This window comes from Stomoxys calcitrans, chromosome 2 (genome assembly GCF_963082655.1).
Source record: "Stomoxys calcitrans chromosome 2, idStoCalc2.1, whole genome shotgun sequence".
In the NCBI taxonomy this organism is placed as follows: Eukaryota; Metazoa; Arthropoda; class Insecta; order Diptera; family Muscidae; genus Stomoxys; species Stomoxys calcitrans.
In genome coordinates this window covers 130,698,375-130,718,967 of record NC_081553.1, presented here as the reverse complement: position 1 = coordinate 130,718,967, position 20,593 = coordinate 130,698,375, and the positions used below count along the sequence as shown (strand labels likewise).

The 20,593-nt window shown below is 40.9% G+C and overlaps 1 protein-coding gene across 5 annotated transcripts in view; it reads right to left on the bottom strand.

Annotated features, from left to right (window-relative positions):
* Positions 1-20,593, bottom strand: part of LOC106093483 (RYamide receptor) — an 814,074-nt gene that overhangs the window by 404,507 nt on the left and 388,974 nt on the right. For all 5 annotated transcript variants that reach the window (XM_059363997.1, XM_059363999.1, XM_059364000.1 and 2 more), the window contains exon 5: positions 1,882-1,995. In XM_059363997.1, coding sequence (XP_059219980.1) covers positions 1,882-1,995 — 114 coding nt within the window. The remainder of the gene's footprint in view (positions 1-1,881; positions 1,996-20,593) is intronic.

Below are 20,593 nucleotides of genomic sequence, written 5' to 3'. Positions count from 1 at the left end.
TATGCCATGGTATATTACAGGGGATTTATCCACCTGTTCCTTAGCATATGGTTTATCCAGTCTCTGAGGACCTGGTCCACCCAGTACTGTTCTAAGTGTGTCGGTCAGCACATTGGTAAAAGCCGTCTCGATGTCACTGCATACCGCCAGTGTGCACGTTTTGGCATCGAAGGATTCTTCTATTTTATGTACAACTTCGTGCAGGGCAGTCTCCACCGTCGTTTCCTTGACATAGGCATGCTGTTTGTATTATATCAGTTCGAAAGATGTCCTACTCTTTATCATGGTGTCCACAATACGTTCCACGGTTTTGAGTAGAAAGGACGTATGGCCTATGGGTCTGTAGGCCTTTGGTGTCGCATAACTTGCCTTGCCGGGCTTGGGAATAAACACCACCCTTGCCTCCTGTAAGGCTTTCGGAGTATATGCAAGTCCTAGGCACGTTGTGAAAATATTGAGTCTCCAGATAGTCTGCCTCTTTCTGTAGTAACGCCGGAAATATTCCATCAGTTCCTGGTGACTTAAACTTAGTTCCGGGTGGTCCATGGCTCCTGAATTAAGGCAATATGAATCTTACCCTTGCTGATTTGCTCCATCAGAGCGTGTGTAGCAGTTTCGTTCCGATGAAGGTTTATCTGGATTACCCCAATCATTGGTCCTCCAGTAAATGGGCAGCTTGGTAGTAGGTGATGATCTCATCGTCTGCTCCCTGTACTTTAGACTGCATTGACTTTCCTGTCACGGCACTGCCTGATGTCAGCGTATTAGATTCTTTGCCTATCCTAGTCTTCCGACTATTTATGAATTCGGTTATGGTTCCATCGTCGGGTCCCTGTTCGTTAGACTGTTTTGGGTTTCCATTCCCTGTACTGCCTGATGTTTCAATACTAGGATCTTTGCCTATCTTAGGCTTCCATATCTTAAGTAAATGGGCTTCTTGGGAGTAGGTGATGGTACAATCATTGGCTCCCCGTTCATTGGGTTGCATTGAGACTCCTGTCGCTGCATACATCAATGTTAAGTATCTTTGCAAAATTTCAAGCGGGTAGCTTTACGCGTTCGACCGGTGTTGTGATTTCGACAGATGGACCGACGGACATGGCTAAATCGACTCAGAGCGTCAAGACGATCAAGAATATATATACTTTATGGGGCCTTAGACGAATATTCCAAGGTGTTACAAACGGAATGACTAGATTAGTATACCCCTATCCTATGGTAGTGGGTATAATGAGGCCTCTAAAGGCTCGAGAAGTCAAATCCGGCGATTTGTTTATATGGAGACTATACCAGGCTGATTTGGATCACACTTGGCGCAGATTTGGATCATACTTGGCACAGATGTTGATTGTAGAAACAAAAGTCATTGTGCAAAATTTCCAAAATTTACCAAATCGGATGGAAATTGAGGCCTCAAGAAGTAAATAGCGGAATCGGTTTATATGGGGTCTATGCCCAAATCTGAACCGATATGACCCATTTGCAATCCCCAACGACCGTCATCAATAAGTATCTGCAAAATTTCAAGCGGCTAGCTTTACACGTTCGACCGCTATCGTTATTACGACAGACGGAGGGACGGGGGGACATGGCTAGATGAACTCAGAACGTCGGGACGATCAAGAATATATATACTTTATGAGGTTGCTAAAGAATAATTTGGGGGATTACAAACGGAATGAATAGATTGGTAGGCCCCCATCCCATGGTGGTTGGTATAACAATGCATAAAATTGTCTATAAATAAACCTATTTCTATAGTCAAGATATTTTAAGAGTTAATTTATCAAACCCTTTTCAATGCATGTATTTGTATATTGAATCTCTTCGTTTTCCCTTAGAAGCTTTTGTAATATCAGATTCCTCAATTTTATTGCTTACCTGTCACATTGCTCATACCAATCTCCAGGTTGCACCAGCTTTGACACTATGGGAATTGGTAAAGCCGTTGCCAAGGCTATGATCCATATGCCAACTATAATGAATTTTGCATATCTGAAACAAAAACAAAACGGGAAAAAGCGAAGCATAAGTGCGTGTAAAGCAATAAAAATATCGTAACTTAATTTTACAGAAGTTTATATGATTTCATGTTATGCTGCCAGTATGAGTAAAAAAGAAACAAATTTTGTAGTGTACCCACATAAGTTCAGTTTTTTATGAAAATTCTAAATATTTAGCTACTACTTCTATGGTACAGGGCATTAGAACTTTGAGGTTTTGTTTGTAACACCTAGAAGGAAGAGAAATAGACCCATTGATAAGTATACCGATCGATTCAGAATCACTTTCTGATTCGATGTAGCTCTGTCCGTCTGTCTGTTCATGTAAATGTGTGTATAAAGTACAGGTCGCAATTTTCATCCGATCGTCCTCAAATTTGACAAAAGTATTTTCTTAGGCTTAGAGACGAAGCCTATTGAAACTGGAAAAAATCGTTAGTCATTTGTTAACCTATTCCCACGAAAATTGGCACAAAGGTATTGCTATTGAATTTAATAGAATTCGGTTCAAATTTAGATATAGCTCCTATATATATTTTCGTCCGATTTTGAATAATAGTTTAGTTTAGTAATATAAATTGCATAGAAATTTTTTTCAGTTTTGGATATAGCTCCTATATATATGCATCTCCCGATTTTCACTTTAAAGGCCTTTGCTAACCCATTTCTCAAATTTAACCCAAATATAAGCAAATTTTAAATTCGACGACTTAGCCTGCGTATCCAAAGTGGTGTAGGGTCAGTTTCGCCCGACTTTCACCCGTCCTTACTTGTTATATATAAGACCGTAACCAAAGAGCTTGCCTTAATGATATTCTTACCAAGGATATAACTGCTTATTCTGGTGGTCTGCAGGGCCATTGAGGGCCATTGCTGTACTTTTTTTTAATTAAATGATATTCCATCAGTTCTTCAAGGATTTTAATGTTTGCAGATGTGTGATATATTTGTAGCAGACTCGTAGTCTACTACCTCAGATCTTTCATTTCAGATGACAAACATGTTGATTTTGGCATTTATTGCGGTTGGAGCGGTTACCCATACTCCTTGGACTAAACTTGTATAGCACATTTATTCTCTTGGTTGGTCGGTTCCCTTGGTGGCAATAAATCCTATATAGCCCCATACAGATGACTTCCATTTTGTTGTACTAAAATTGCGTTTTAGAATTTACGAGGTAACCCAGAGCTAACTCTAATGTGTCAACAAAGCCACGAAGGTACGTACGGCCTCTGCGAAGAAGATGCTCAAGCGTTTGCTCCTCTTCCTTATCTTCATAGCTGCGAAAGTGGTCTTAGTAGTCCAATGGCCAATCATTACCGCGATAAGTCTTAACAGGTTTCGTCAATCTAGGCTGATCAGGGACGCTGTGCGCTTAATGTTCTATTGTGGTTAGGCGTTCCTTAGTACAAGACTTGTCTTAGTCTTATCCCACCGGGGGTCTGTTAGTCTAACACTTTGCTTGAAATGTCCTTTTTAGTGGACATTTTATTTCATCGGCGTTGCGACTGAAGCCTTCTAGAGTTAGTTAGACACGACACTGGCTAGTATATGTGCTTTTTCACTCGCAACAAGTCTCTAATGCCCTGGGATCCATGGGACTTAACGTGACTAGTTCTTCCTTATACTCTTTCACAAGAGTCCTTGAGGTAACTATTGTATCCCAATTGACTGCCGACAAAAATTCCTATAGAGTTCATTTTGTGATGATGCTGTAGTACGATACAAGCTTCCTTTATTGCTAGTATTTCAGATATCGGGAAGGTTAACAGAGTTTCGCTTCCTTCGCCATCCAAACTGATTCCACAGCTCATCTTGGATCCGTATGTCCCATCAGCGGAAGTCCATCATTTAAGTCGGACCTGCTCCGACATTTGATCTCGATGGTCAATCGAGGATCACGGCAGCAGTGCAGTAGTCAGAGGTATTTATCATGCCCTTTGGAAAATACTGCAGTACTCGGGCATGTCCAAATGCTCTGTGCCTCCACCTTCCAAGAGTGTTTAGTCCTGCAGCAGTGCATGTCGCGCTCACCTTGATGTGGAGATCCATCAATAGAAGGAGCAGCATCGAATTGAGGGATTGAGTTTGAGAAGGGCTAGTGCGCATTGAACTTGACATCTCGATGCATACAGATAATTGTTTTCATCCTTCCTTCGGATATTAAAATATAAAGTACCCCACAATCATAGGAGGCTCATACTCTACTTTCTTTGAAAATTTATACCATGCTGGTTCAGCTGTTTTGGAGTTGAAACAGACAAGTAAGCTATCAAACGAAAAGCAACACCTTCACTTTTATATAATCATAAATCATCCTCCAAAAAGACATTTGGAGAACATACACAAACTATTATGGACAGACAAACGTACGGCCATGGCTTCATCGAATCAGAATGTGGTTCCGAGCAGTACTGCGGAGTTTGCCGGAGCCGAGTTTTTATTGAGCCGTAGTCGGACTTCGGTTCGGATATGGTTTTATTTGAACTGAACTGCCATTTGTAGAACATACACAAACTAATATGGATAGACAGACACACGGACATGGCTTCATCGAATCAGAATGTGGTTCTGAGTAGGGCTGCTGAGTCTACCGGAGTCGAGTTTCTGAAGCCGGAGTTGGATTTCGGTTCAGATTTGAGCATGCTTTCCCGGCTCCGAACCGCTCTCAAACTCCGGCTTAATAATCCGTCAAGGGCTAGACTCCGACTCCGACTTGGGGTCGCTCTCGAGGGTTGACTCCGCAGCCCTGGTTTTGAGTCGATCTTACACATATCACTGGGCCCATCTCTTCTCTTTTAGGCGTTACAAACAAATTCACTAAGTTATGAATCTTCATACCACATTTTGTTGCTTTATATGAAGGTGAACATGTTGAACTTTTATTATTTATTTTTTTAAGCCAACAGTAAATCTGTGTATGTTATCGATAGATTGCAGTTTATTCCCGCCTGTCCGTGAAAATTTTCTTATTGATTGAATGTGTGAACACAAGGGATACGTTTTTCCTCCGAATTTCATTTTCTGTGTTTCTGACTCCAAAGATGCATCGTTCGTCAATCCATTACTTATGTTGTTGACAACTAACAACAAAGACTATGAACGCAACTTAAAATTCCGAATTAAGAGGGTTTGTTTCCATTTAAATTAAATTTCGAAATAAAGAAAGAGATCTTTTAACATTAAATGTGCTTGAATACAAGACTTTATTAATTGCATTTGCTCCTTTTAAAGTTTTGGTGCACATGTGTATAGGAAAACAATTCCAGTCACTCCGTATGTACACATCGTGCTATGGGCTTTTCTATTCAAGCTCCCTATAACTAGCTTGTTTAAATCGTGAATTTCATATTAATCTTTATGAAAGAAAACACAGCACCCAAGCTGTTGGCTGACCGGAGTAAATGTTCATTTGAAAAAACAGAGCACAGTCCTACGGGAAATGGGACAGGTATCAAACGTGTCATGGGATAGACTCGATGTGACGAATTGCCACAATTCTAACACCGTAGGATGGTGGTTCAAGAACCGCGGTTACGAGATAACAAGGTTCGTGGACTCAGATCACGAAATCTGAATCTCATCTCCCCACCCCAAAGAAGGTAAGATTAGAAGCTTATCATATCCAGTAGCGATTTGAACCTTACTCTGATTTCTCGTTTCAGCGATGTAGTGGCCATCGAGAGACCCCGCAAATCATTCCTGGTACTGGCCTCCATGTACCTACCTTATGATGTGGGAAACCCCCATACAGACACAGTCCGGGCCCTGGTCGGTTGGTGCGACGAGTAGGGGCATGACTTTGTGCTGGGGGTGACGCCTTTGCACACCACAGTCTCTGGAGAAGCACCGGACACCAATGAAAGAGGTCTGTTATTTTTTGATTACATTTTATCCACGGAACTAGTTGTATGCAATAGGGGAAACGCCCCTACTTTCTACAACCGGATCAGGGAACAGGTTAGATATATAACGCTTGTGACGAATAGTGACTCGGTGAAGGTATTGGACTGGAACGTTTCCACCGAGAGCTCCTTTTCGGATCACTATATGCTTTCGGGTCGAGCACGAGAGGGAGAGGAGGATGCCATATAGAAACCCGAGGAGGACCGACTGGGAGAAGTTCAGGGAACAGATGCAGAAATTGGGACCCCAAGGAGGCCTCTGGAGGTCGCAAGGGAACTGGAGACCACAGTGGATCTTGTCACGGGATGCCTAAACGAAGCCTTTTTGAAAACATGTCCCGAAAGTGTACCGCCACGTAAAACCAGCCAGTCATGGTGGTCACCGGAACTCAAGGATCAGACGGATTAATGAAATCCTGATGGATTTCGGTGGGGACGGCACGAGGATTATCGCTTATGCGGACGACGTCGTGTTTGCTGGTCCGAGGCTAGTTTTTGTCGACGATCAGCGAGATTATGGAAGAGTCACTGAGGAGGTCGCCGTGATGGGCTACCAGAAATGGGTTGAGGACCAACCTAGGGAAGACGGAGCTGGTGCTCTTTACGCGTAGATATAAGATACCGTAGTTCAGACTCCCGTTCTTGGACGGGGTCACCCTGCGGCTGCCAAAGGAGGCGAAGTACCTAGGCATAGTCCTCGATTCGAAACTGTGCTGGAAGAGGAACACCAAGGAAGGAAGCCGTAAAGCACTGTGCGCTTTTTACTTCTACAGGAGGATGTTCGGTAGGAAGTGGAGGGTGACTCCCAGGATGATTTATTGGATGTATACGCCCATCGTGAGACCAGTACTGGCCTATGAGGCAATGGTATAGTGGATTGCCTTAGGGAAGAGGACGCGTGTGAGAGAGTTGGAGAAGGTCCATAGACTGGCCTGCGTCGGGCTGGATGTGCAGCCTATTGGGGCCTATATTTGGAACTGTGCCGCCAGGGTAGCGCTGAGGCTGAGGTAGATCGGCATGCTGAAGGAGGATAGTTAAGGCCACAGTTCGATTCTGGGTGTTGTGGATACGGAGGGTAGACTGAGGAGGATCTTCGACTACCTGTCATAAGTGCCGACTGCAGTGAGGGCATTCGCGATTCTATTTCCTGAGAGAGAAGAATGGAGGGCGAATGGTGTACTTGAGGAGGATGAGACCTCGATCTACACAGATGGCTCCAAGATGGAGTCGGAGACTGGATTGGGGGTCTACTCTGATGCACTCAATATCAGTATGTATAAGAATGCCGGAAGAGTGTACGGTTTTTTAGGCAGAGGTCTGTGCCATTGTAGTGGCCGCAAGGGAAATTCTGCTAAGGGGATTACCGCCGCCCTTGAAACTCAGAAAATATGTGGACAGTATGCCGACGCTCAAGGCATTGGGGTCGAGGATGGTGAGGATTGTTTAGATCGCCTGGATAGGCTCCGGGTCCACGATGTGAACCTGTCATGGGTTCCTGAGCATGAGGGGATTCCAGGAAATGAGAGGGAGGACGAGTACGCCAGGAGGGGTTCGCCTGCGCCGGGCGGACCAGTCATCGGTCTTGTCAATGTGCCATTTATCGAGCTACTGAACTCAGTAGATGGGATGGTCCAGGCGGTGTCGGTGGTGAGGTGGCACTGCGAAGGCGGTATGGCCATCATCGACCAGAGGAGGACGTGGGAGTCGCTGGTGTTCAATAAGAGGTTGATGAGTACCTTGACAGGGGTTATAACCGGACACTGTGCCATAGGCCGCATGGCAGCGCGCATGGGGATACCGCACAATGACTTTTGTAGGAGTTGCCTCGATGAGGATGAGACTATTGAGCACTTGCTGTGTTCCTGTCCGGGTCTACAGAGACGTAGGCTCTCCTTTCTGGGGAGCCGTTTCTTCTGTAATCTCGGTGAACTTGCGAACGTACCTCTGGTAGGTCTCCTAAGGTTTGTTGAGGGAACAGGATGGTCCTGACTGGGGTTGCCACACGCTACGTACACCCCCAACTCGGGTTCTCCACACCTCCTGTATTTTCTTTTATTCGTATATAACCTCTAGTCCGAGGTCTCACATTTCCTTTCTCTCTCTAGAGTACCACAGTGGGCCAAACTGGGCTCCGAGTAAACTCATCTTTGGTGGGCAACCCACTCAACCTAACCTAAAACCGTAGGATAGGTTCTGGGATAGTTTGAAAAGAATGAGTAAAGTTTGGAAGTATTTTTAAGGGAGATAGCATTAGTTAGGAAATATAATTAATGGATAGGCAATTTTTGACAATAATTAAGAATCATAAGTTATGACAATAGAAACTTTTCATTCCCTGTAGGATATGTTCTGTGTCAGGTAATTAATTCTCCATTTCAGGACCGGTATATTAGGGACAATTGAGTACACATTACCCGTAGGGTGGTTACATCAATTTCTCTAGCCACAATGATCAGTGGCATTGACTGTAGAATTTCTTTCACATCATATTGAGTTGTGCTCAGTGCGGTTGAGAGGACCGACGTACTATGATCCATTTAAGTATTAAACAGTCATTAAACAGTTTTTTAACGCCGTCCACCAGAGTTGTGCTCAGTGCGGTTGAGAGGACAGACGTACTATGATCCATTTAAGTATTAAACAGTCATTAAACAGTTTTTTAACGCCGTCCACCAGACAATAAAACCAAATAGCACAACAGTTCTGATAAACTTGGTGCTTTAAAGGTTGTAAACAGAGCACATGGTCCATATTACAATATTCATTCTGATTTAACAGAATCGGTGCACACACAGGAAATGGGTGGGACAGAAGTTTATTACCTTTATCTGAATATGGATTTAATCTTATATAGCATTCTTCACTAAAAAAATCGTAGAACAGTGCTAAACTTTACATTTTTAACAAAATTAATTCATAATTTTTCAAGTTTTTTCCTGTTAGGGCGAGATCATTAAATTTAAAAATTTCTGTTTGTTTCTCTTTCGAGACGAGCTGAATGATCGGAGAATGGAAAAGGAAAGCCAAAGATAGTAACACACACCAACCACTATGAGACGCGTTTTGTCTTTGGTTAGAAGACTTTTCAACCATATTCGGTGTGATGACTTCAAGGGCCGTGCGTTGGTATGTTGTATTTAAATCGTATTAAAACCACTTTAGCCAAGCTCGACAACACTGCTAATAAGCTGTACTTTTTCCAATGCATATATTTTTGTGTAATAACAGACATTCTATCTGTATCAAATTACACTTCTTCCGTACTACACATGATTTTGTTCATCTGTTGGAAGTTTTATTGATGGCTTCGAACATACAGATAATAAGCAGGGTTGTGGAGCTTGGTTAATGTGGTAATTGTATCATAAATGAGTTTTCGCTATTAATCACCCACCCACCCATTTTACATAACTGAGCTCGTAGTCCTATGTGACCCGTTATGATACAAATAGCTATACTGACCTCCTTCTTGCTTCCTTTCAGTTTAAGCCTCGTCTTCTCTCGATCTGGATCCCCCCAAGGATTTTCGCCGTCTTACCGGCCGTTTCGCTGTTCCACAATGTTGCATGCGCATTCGTCTCCCACTCCCTTAACTCGGAATGCGTTGACCCGAAAGGCATCAGGTTAATCAAGTTTATTGATGGCAGTCCTCTGGCCTTCACAGTCAAATCGTCAGCACTTTCATTTCCCCTTACTCCGTTATGGTCCGGCAACCAAACGATGCGGATTTTGCCATCCTCAGAGAATGTGTTAATCTCCTTCTAACACTGCAAGACTGTTCGTGACCTTACCGTCCTTCTTAGGTTAATAGATTTTTAAATATGCTGGTAGTCTGTAAGAGTATTTATTCCCAATATTACCTATAGACTTAAACAAGTAAAAGCGTACTAAGTTCGCTCGAGCTGAATCTTATATAACCTTCACTATGGAGAGATCTTTGCCTGGTATTTGTTTATAGGCAAACAAAGCATAATTGATAAGAACTGATATGCTGTTGGATATATATCAGGTTATGGACCGTTTCGGACTATGCTTAGTTTTGATTTTGACGACCAAAGTAGAAGTTATTGTGGAAAATGTCAGCCAAATCGGATAAGAATTGCACCCTATAGGTCTGAAGAAGTAAAATCGGCAGATCGGTTTATGTGGGAGCTATATGAGGTTATGAGCCGATTCAGACCAAATTTGGCGCGTATGTTGAAGGTCATAGGTGAAGTCGTTGTACACAATTTAGCCAAATCGGATAAGAATTGCACCCTCTAGAGACTCAAAAAGTATAATCGGCAGATGAGTTTATGTGGGAGCTGTATACTTGGCACAGGTGTTTCAAGTCTACGCAAAACGTTTCATGCAAAATTTCAGCTAAATCGGATAATAATTGCGCCCTTTGGAGGCTCAAGAAATTAAGAACGGAGATCGGCCTATATGGCAGCTATATCCAAATATGTTCTGATCTGGACTAAACTCGGTACAGATAACTAACACGACTCAGTGTTTCCAGAGAAATTCATTAATTATATATGGAAGCTATAGCAACATATATCGAGGCTATAGCAAGATATTGTTCTATATTCGTATAGCCCATCTTCGAGCTTAGCCTGCGTATGGTAAAAAATTATTTGTACAATGTTTAATTATCAAATCTTCATTCTATGGGCGGACAGGGGTAGAATATCTTGGAATTTTATTATAGATTATAAGTGGATACTTCGATACGTTGCAAATGAAATGACAAATATAATGCACTACCGTCCTTTGTAGGTGGATATAGAAATACTTAATTGAGTGGGAAGTTTTTATTTCAATGTGTGCACAAGGAATGTCAAAATTAATTCCCTGTGTAAATACGATCCCAAGTGGTTAGAATAGACGGAAATAGAAAGAATTTTTACCTACATAATATTGAATTAACAAGTCAAAAAAAGTTTAAACAACGTAGCGCATCGTTTTTCTGTACGATTTTGCAAATTGCAAACTTTGCCAATAAACATTCCACTAAGGAACAGGGCCAAACTTCTCAATTCAAGTTTTAAGCTCACTGATAAGGGGCCTCCTTTTTATAGCCAAGTCCGAACGGCGTGCCACAGTGCGACACCTCTTTGGAGAGAAGTTTTACATGGCATAGTACCTCACAAATGTTGCCAGCATTAGGAGGGAAAAACCACTGCTGAATATTTTTTTGATGGTCTCGCCAGGTTTCCAACCCAGGCGTTCAGCGTCATAGGCGGACATGCTAACCTCTGCGTTGCGGTGCTCTCTCTACGATTTTACATCTTTAATTCTTCGACTCTAGTCTTTCACTATGTGCAATGACAATGTATTAATCACAGTGTGTGTAATGTCAATTTTGCCTTTAATTACTAATGATATCGCCATGTTATTTCAGCCATGGAAGGAAGATAAATTGTCGACTGGCAAGCGAAGCGTGTGCTTATTTGAAATATGTCCTGTGCTTAGGGTTCAAACACAATCATGTACAGAATAGAAAAGAAGTTGAATGTTTCCAGTTGATGAATTAATCAACACTTGGCCACTTGAACACTCTGCAATTCCATGCCGCCAGCCACCATCACTTGCCAAACCACCTCGCTACTTGTGGAGCCCTTTTGGCCTTTGTAGGCGTAAAGAAAGAAGCGTTAAGTGATCCGTAAATACTTGAGAGAACATTTATTTGAAATTTAGGATGTCCGTCTAAACAGCTTGTTGTTTATCTTTTCTATGATTCCGTGGGTTGTGAGTGCGTGGAACGCCAACAAAATGCTCCCTGCCTTCTCCTCTGTTTCGCGGAGTGGCATTTAAGTACATCGCATCTTATGACTGAATGAATTTCGAACGTGCGTAAATGCGTGAGTGTTGGCTGATGCGATGTGTGGCAGTATTGGCTGCGTGAGTTCGTGTCCCTCAGTGCACAGGATATGATAATGGCAAACAAAGGCAGCATAAATATATCAAATAGCTAAGTAAATCCTCCCATATTCCCCCACAATGTCCTGCGATTCATTGTACGAGTATGTTGGGGAATAGCAGTGGGCGGGCCTTAGAACTGGTCCCCAATACAAATACAGACACTATGATCCCTGTATGCATTACATGGAAGTGTTTTGTTCTGTGTGAATTTGACATTTGTTTGCCTCACTCCGCCCCTTTAGTTCATTCCAGTCATATCAATTTACTATGCAAACAAATTAGCTCAACATTAAACAGAAGCAGATGGTGGTGATGACATCCTTGAACACTAAGTTTCACGTCTGACATTCGCCTCCGCGACAATTTGTGTATTTCATCTTTGTCACCATTTGATCCAAATGACCTCGGCAAAAGTTGGGGCTTTTTTTTAGTTTTGTTAATGAGCTACACGTATTTCGCATTAGTGAAGAACAATTAGTTGCTTGAGAGTCGAATTTCCCTATTGTTCGCATGCTAAATAGAAAAATTCTGGGCAGCGTAGCGAAAGAGTTGAGTGATTTTTCATTAATTTTATAGTATCATCTCCTAAAGTAATGAAGTAAGGTTAATGTTTTGAATTGTAAGGAGTTTGATGAAACAGATTTGTTTGTGACAAAATTATGAAAAAACTCAACAAAAACCGTTTGGTATGCCTAAGGCATCAGTTTGGAGTAGGTATTAGAGGTCATAAGCAGTAATGGCCTGTCGAAAATTCCGATGCATTTCTAATGTATAAATCTAGCCAAAAGAGCTAGTTTTTGACAGAATTGAAAAATAATTACGAAATCGTACAATTATTTTCAACAATTGTGAATTTATGTTTATGGCAATACCGGTGGATAGGTTAGAATGTGCTCCTAAAACAAAAAACGTTCGAGTTCCAATCCTGGCGAGAACATCAAAAACATTTTTTAACTGTTATTCTCCATCACATAGACATACTGGGGGAATTTGTGAAGCAGTCAAATTGCTCCGGAATGGAGAGCGCTTATTCCAAGTATCTATGAAATAAAAACTTTTTTATCATATTTAAAATTTTGAAAAATTTATAAAGGCGTTAGAGCAACAACAAAAAATCTAAAACAATGATATGATGTCAAAACCAAACAAGTAGAGCAGCAATTTCGAGGTGTATGACGTATACCATTTTTTATACGTTTTATACAAGTATATGACGATTTTGACTCCTACAACTTTTTGACAGTGAAAAACCTAAAAACAGACGTACATACCATTTCTGGTCATAAGTCTACTTTACGAACGGAATTTTAACTATTCTATATCGGAAAAAATCCATCATAAACAAATAAAAGCGTGCTAAATCCGGCCGGGCCGAATCTCGGGAACCAACCACCTAGGTTCTGCTAAAATATGGGAGCTATATTTGGTTATTGACCGATTTGGACCGTACTTGACACATTTATTGAGAGTCATAACAGAACACTATATGCAAAATTTTTGCCAAATCGGACAATAATCACGACTTGTAATTGCTCAAGAAGTCAAATCGGGAGATCGGTTTACATGGGAGCTACATCATGTTCTTCACCGATTTAGACCGTACTTGGCACAGTTGTTGGGAGTCATAATAAAACACAATATGCAAAATTTCATCCAAATCGCACGAAAATTGCGGCTTCCAGGGGCTCAAGGAAACTAATCGGGAGATCTGTTAATATGTGAGCTATATGAGGTTATAGATCGTACTTGGCACAGTTGTTGGAATTTATAACAGAATACTATGTGCAACATTTCAGCAAAATCGGACAAAATTTTCGGCTTCCAGTGGCTCAAGAAGTCAAATCGTTCTTAGCACAGTTGTTGGAAGTCATAACAGAACACCATGTGCAAAATTTCAGCCAAATCGGATGAAAAGTGAGCTTCCAGGGGCTCAAGAGGTCATATCGGGAGATCGGTTTATATGGGGGCTACATCATGTTCTTCACCGATTTAGATCGTTCTTGGCACAGGGCCAAAAAGTCAAATCGGGAGATCGGTTTATAAGGGAGCTATATCCAAATCTGAACCAATATGGCCCATTTGCCATCCCCAACGAATATTAAGAATCTGTGCAAAATGTCAAGCGGCTAGCTTAACGCGTTCCACCGCTATCGTGATTTCGACAGACGAACGGACGGACGGACTAGTTCGACTCAGAATTACGATACGATCAAGAATATATATATATACTTTATGGGGTCCTATATCAATATTTCGAGGTGTTACAAACGGAATGACTAGATTAGTATACCCCCATCCTATGGTGGTGGGTATAAAATGGGCTTATATGAAATCGCGTGATGGCCTTTTTTAGGGGGTAATGTACGTGTATTATGGAACCTATATATTTAAAAGTTGAGTGCACTTCGTAACATTTCAGCCATGTCGTTAAAAAATTTACGCTTAACGATTCCCAAGAGATTTAAAGCCTGTTTGTGGATGTACGCTAAATTTCAGCCAAATAGGATAGGAGTTGCGCCCTCCAAAAGCTGTAGAAGTCAAGACCCCAGATCGGTTTATATGGCAGCTATATTTAAGTTATGAATCTACTTGAACCATACTTAGCACAGTAGTTGAAAGTGATACCAAAACACCGCGTGCAAAAATTCTGTCAAATCGGACAAGAATTGCGCCCACTAGAGGCTCAAGAAGTCAAGACCCAAAATCGGTTTAAATGGCAGCTATATCAAAACACGGACGGATTTGGCCCATGTACAATCTCAACTGACCTACATTAATAAAAAGTATTTGTGCAAAATTGCAAGCGCCCTGCTTTAATCCTTCGAAAGATAGCGTGCTTTCGACAGACGGACGGACGGACATGGCTAGATAAACTTGAAATGTCATGACGATCAAGAATATATATACTTTATGGAGTTTTAGATGCATATTCCGAGAATGACGAAATTAGTATTCCCTATGGTGGAGGGTATAAAAATGGTGATGTGTTTAATAAAAAACAAGTAAGAGCGTGCTATATTCGGGCGGTCCGAATCTTATATACCCTCCACCATGGATCGCATCTATCGAGTTCTTTGCGCAGCATCTCTTTTGAGGCAAACAAAGTATAATGAATAAGGACGGAGGAGGAGCTATATCAAGTTATAGTCCGAATTGGGTCTCAAGAAACAAAATCGGCAGATCGGTTTATATCGGAGCTGTATCAAACTACAAATCGATTCAGACCATATTGCACACGTATGTTGAAGGACATGGGAGAAGCCTTTGGAAACATTTGTGCCAAATCGGATGAGAATTGCGCTCTCTAGAGGCTCAAGCAGTCAAGATCCCAGATCGGTTTATATGGCTATATCAGCTACATCAGGGTATGGACCTATTTGGACCATACATATGCAAAATAATAGCCAAATCGGATAAGAATTGCCCCTTCTAAAATCTCAATAAGTCAAGACCCAAGATCGGTTTATATGGCACCGATTTGAACCATACTTAGCACAGTTATTGGAAGTGATATCGAAACACTACGTACAAGAAGGTCACCTCAAGACCCAATATCGGTTTATATGGCAGCTATATCAAAACATGAAGCGATTTGACCCATTTACAATCCTAACCGACCTACACTAATTAGAAGTATTTGTGCAAAATTTCAAGCGGCTGGTTTTACTCCTTCAAAAGTTAGCGTGCTTTCTACAGACAGACGGACGGACATGGCTAGTTCGACTTAAAATGTCACGACGATCAAGAATATATATACTTTATGGAGTCTTAGACGCATATTTCGAGGTGTTACAATCAGAATGACGAAATTAGTATACAAAATGGATACAAAATCTCGGGGCAACCCGGCACGGGATAACTATTAGCAGCACACAGTCTGGAAGTTTGAGCTCCAAACTGTGTAGTGTTCATCGACGCGAGCAAGCTATTGGGCGCGTCCGCAGGTTGCGGATAGTAAAGTGCTCCATATGGAGTAGCTGCAACTGCAGCCGCGGATAATCAGCGGTATCGAGTGAATAGTGAAAAGCTGAACAGCGCCGGTAACGCCTTTAAATAGCCAAAGGCCATCTTGTTCCCGCGGCGATCCCGGAACGAGCTTGCTCATCTATGAAGCTTGAGGGGGATCACCACCTTATAACTATTACAACATAATTACAACAACAATAATCTCGAGGCAATAAGGAACACTTGAGCTCCTAGAAGCTCTTATTTTTGTCCAAATTTGCAGAAGTACGCTAAAGAGAGATATCCGTAAACTGTTAGATACAACCTTTTTTGGCCATCTAAGGATCTTAAATCTTATATATTTGTTCGTCCTTATAGAGTCCTTATAGACTCAGAAACGGCTGGACCGATTTTCTTGAAATTTCAGATGGGGTAGCTAGTGGGGGCGCCCCACCCCAAAACATACCAAATATATATACACCAATCACGACAATATGGGACTCAAATGAAAGGTATTTAAGATTAGAAAACGTATCTGATATCCAATTGTCGGACCAAGTGTTTGGGGAACCCCAAAACACTCCTAATTTGGAAATTTTTTCCGACCATGGAATTTTGGGACTCAAATGAAAGGTATTCGCGAGTAGAATACGAACCTGATGTCTAAATTTGGGACAATGATTCTGGGGATCCACCCCTTCCCCAAAACACCCACCAAACAGGACTTATTTACTGACCATGGCAATATGGGGCTTAAATATCTGATATGCAGATGTGGGACCAAGTGTTTGAGGGGCCGCCCATCCCAAAGAAGACAAATTTACGACCATTGCAATATGGGACTCAAATGAAAGGTCTTTGGAAGTAAAGCACGAATCTGATATCAATGTTCGGAAAAAGTGTCTATGGGGCCACCCCACCCCCATAACACTACCCAAATAGGAAGTATTTTCTGATCATTGCAATATGCGACTCAAATAAGAGATATTTTAGGGAAGAACACGAATCTGATATATATTTTTAAGCCAAGTAACTTTGAGGCCGCCCCATCTCCCAAAACATCCCCTAAACTGGTCATGTTTGCCCAATATAGAAAAATGGAGCCCAAATAAAGGGTATTTGGAAGTAGACCATGAATCTGACATCAACATTCGGGACGAACTGTCTAGGGGACGTCTCAACACCACAATAACCCCCAAGTAGGACGTACTTGCTCACCAAGACAATTTGGGTCTTCAAGATAGTGGAGATCAATATTCATAGTTTTTAGGGTTCATACCCCAAACCGGACATATTTGCTGTCTTTTTCAATAAGGGGTTTAAGTGTATGGTATTTGAGATTAGAAAACTAATTTGATATCCAATTTTGTGGCCAATGGCAATATGGGGTTCAAATATATGAGAATAGAGCACAAACAGCAATTTGTTACTGACCATCGCAATATGGGTCTCAAATAAAGGTATTTGGGAGTAGAATACGAATTTGATATCCAAATGTAGGACCATGAATTTGAGGCATCACCCCTTCCCCAAAACACCTCACAGAGGGTAAAAATTTTCTACGAAGCCAACATGTGGCTCAAATGAAAGGTATTTGAGATTAGAAAACGAATTTGATAACCTATCTTGCGGCCATGCGTTTGGGGGATGCCTCATCCTGTGAACTCTTGTAAAAACCAATTGCAATAAGGGGTTTAAAAAATGGTATTTGGGAGAAGAGCATGATGCTGATATTTTTTCAGGGCCAAGTAAACTTTTGTTCCATATAAAGTAAAAGAAGGCGCAGCGGAGCGGGCCCGGTCCAGCTAGTTTGTAATAAAATTCCATGTCAAATTCCAGAACGGTTTCTCTAAAGACCCCATGATGATCTCTATAGACCCCAGCACACCTAGCTTTTTTATAAAGGACAATGGGATTTAAGCCGAGGACCTTCCATCGTTTTAAATACCAGGACGATATAATTCCGGAACCGAAGATATTTGGTACTAATTTCGAAAAAAGAACTAATCTTCAAAATTACGATATGATATTTAAATTAAAAGAGCTACTCGTATATAGTAAGTGATACAACCTTTTGAATTGAATTAAGACCGGTGAATGATTCTCATTTCACTTCACAGATGAAGGTCTATTTCTAATACTTTGAAAAGTAAAATTTTCAAACGTTGCATAGGACTCGGCTATAAAAAGGAGGCCCCTTATCATTGAGCCTAAACTTGAATTAGACTGCACTCATTGATATGTACGAATTTTGCCCTATTCATTTTTAGATCAGGTCATTGACCATCGGGGAGGCCACCGTAGCGAAGAGGTTAGCATGTCCGTCTTTGAACGCAGAGCTTCGAATCCTGACGAGAACATTATTAAAATTTTCAGCGGTGGTTATCCCCTCCTAATGCCAGCGACGTTTGTGGGGTACTATGCCCTGTAAAAACTTCTCCTCAAAAGAGGGTCGCATTGCAGCATGCCGTTTGGATTCGGTTGTAAAAAGGAGGCCCCTTATCATTGAGCTTAAACTTGAATCGGACTTCACTCATTGATATGTGAGAAGTTTGTCCTTGTTCCTAAATGGAATGTTCATGGGCAAATTTGCATTTGCATTGACCATCGGATAAGTATTGTGCACTTTAGAGGTTCAAGAGGTTAATCAGGAAATCGGTTTATATAGAAGCTTTATCGCTGATTTGTGAAATCCAATGGCAGAAGTCATCTTGCAAAATTGGGTAAGAAATGTGAATAGCGAAGATCAGTTTGTATGGGAACTATATATATCTATAAATTGATCTATTAAGTCCTTTTAAAGGGTGATTTTTAAGCTATTATTTTTTTTTTTGGAAACACAGGTTTTAAAGCTCACGCACGTTTCGTGTTTTGTTTCACTGTCAAACATCTTCAGTTTGGTCTACAATTTAACCATAACACAACGCTTGCAAATGATTGAATTTTATTATCAAAATGTGTGCTCTATTAAGAAAGTTCATTGCGCGTTTCTTCCAGTCAACGACGAAGCTCATTTTTGGCTCAATGGGTATGTAAATAAGCAGAATTGTCGATTTTGGAGCGAAGATCAGCCAGAAGCATTGCGAGAGCTACCAATGCATCCAGAATAAGTCACAGTTTAGTGCGGTTTATGGGCTGGTGGCATCGTTGGACCGTACTTCTCAAAAATAATGCGAATCGTAACGTAACTGTGAATGGTGAGCGCTATCGTGAGATGATATTCAACTTTTTTTCCCAAAATGCAAGAGGATGACATGTGGTTTCAACAAGAAGGTGCCACATGGCACACACCACGCGTAACAATGAACTTATTGAGAGGCGAGTTCGGTGAACATTTTATTTCGTGCGATTTAACGCCTTTATACTATTTTTTGTGCGGCTATGTTAAAGCTCGTGTCTATACAGAGAAGCCCGCTTCAATTGACGCATTGAAAGACAACATTGAAGCATTTATTCTTGAGATACCGGCCAAAATATTGGAAAGAGTGTACCAAAATTGGACTAACCGGATGGACCATTTGAGGTGCAGTCACGGTCATCATTTGTATTAAATAATCAAACACTAAACTGTATGATTCAAATAGAGATTTCATGCATTTTTCTGAATTTAATGTTGCTATCTCTTGAAAAACTTTCTTATAGCTCTTAAAAAATTAGCCTTTACAATCCCAACTTACCTACATTAATATGAGCTATTTATACAAAATTCCTAGAGGCTAGCCTTACTTCTTCCAAAACAAGAGTGCTGTACACAAACGGGCATGGCTAGATCGACTTAAAATGTCATGATGATAAATAATATATACTTTATGATATCCTAGACCAATATTTCGAAGTGCTATAAACTGAATGACGATGTCGTATATCCCCATCGTATTGTGGAGGTGATAAAAATAACTAACAATGGGGGTATTTTGTTTGCCCATTAAGCGGATTTTCTCGCTTAATACGAAATATTTGGAGGAAAGTGCTTACTAGGGAGCTACCGTGGTGCATAGGCTGGCATGCCCGCCTATCGCACCCGGAGCGCTTTAGAAGATGGCCAACAAACTTACAAAATATACATAAATTTTTCTTTTAAATACATTCACATCTTTATTTATAACCAATGAACTTCACTGTCTTTCGCTACACCGCCCATTCGAGTTAACTTTTCTATGGTGGACAAAATTCCATCCAACCAAATTTCAAAATTAATTACATTTCCGTAACAAACAAAAGGGATATTTTTTTAGTTATTAATGAAAAGAATATATCACAAAAGCCTCACACTGTGTCGCTTACTCTATGCCTCATCTATCCTTCTTTCCGTATTTGATCCGGTATTTATGTAACCAAACAATGTTGTGCTTTTCAATTGAACTTTATGTAAGACCAATCATAGACATCCTTCAAGTGTTTCCAATAACTGTCCTCCTAACGCCACGGTTGACCAATTGCTTCTTGACGTCCCTTCTTATCCCATTCTTGTTGTTTGCTTAGGTTCAATACATTTGAGTGCCCTTTTTTCTCTTTTCTCGTTCGCTTCAAAGGATGTCAATGGTCTTTCTTCGTGTACTAAACAAAAATCATCGTTACTGTTACGTGTAAAGAAGTAGTTATTTGGGTGTTATAATTGATAGACAAGAGTGTCAATTGAACGTTTGAACAATTTATTTGTTTCAAATGCAAAGTCCTTTTGAGCTGTGTAACAACAACAAATATCTCAAAAGAGCTCTTTATTTCTATAGAGACTATGGTACATAGAATTTGTGAGAAAATATGTTTTTCAAGACAAAATTTGATTTTACATCCAATTTCATTGGATATCTATCTTTTGAACGCAATAGAAGG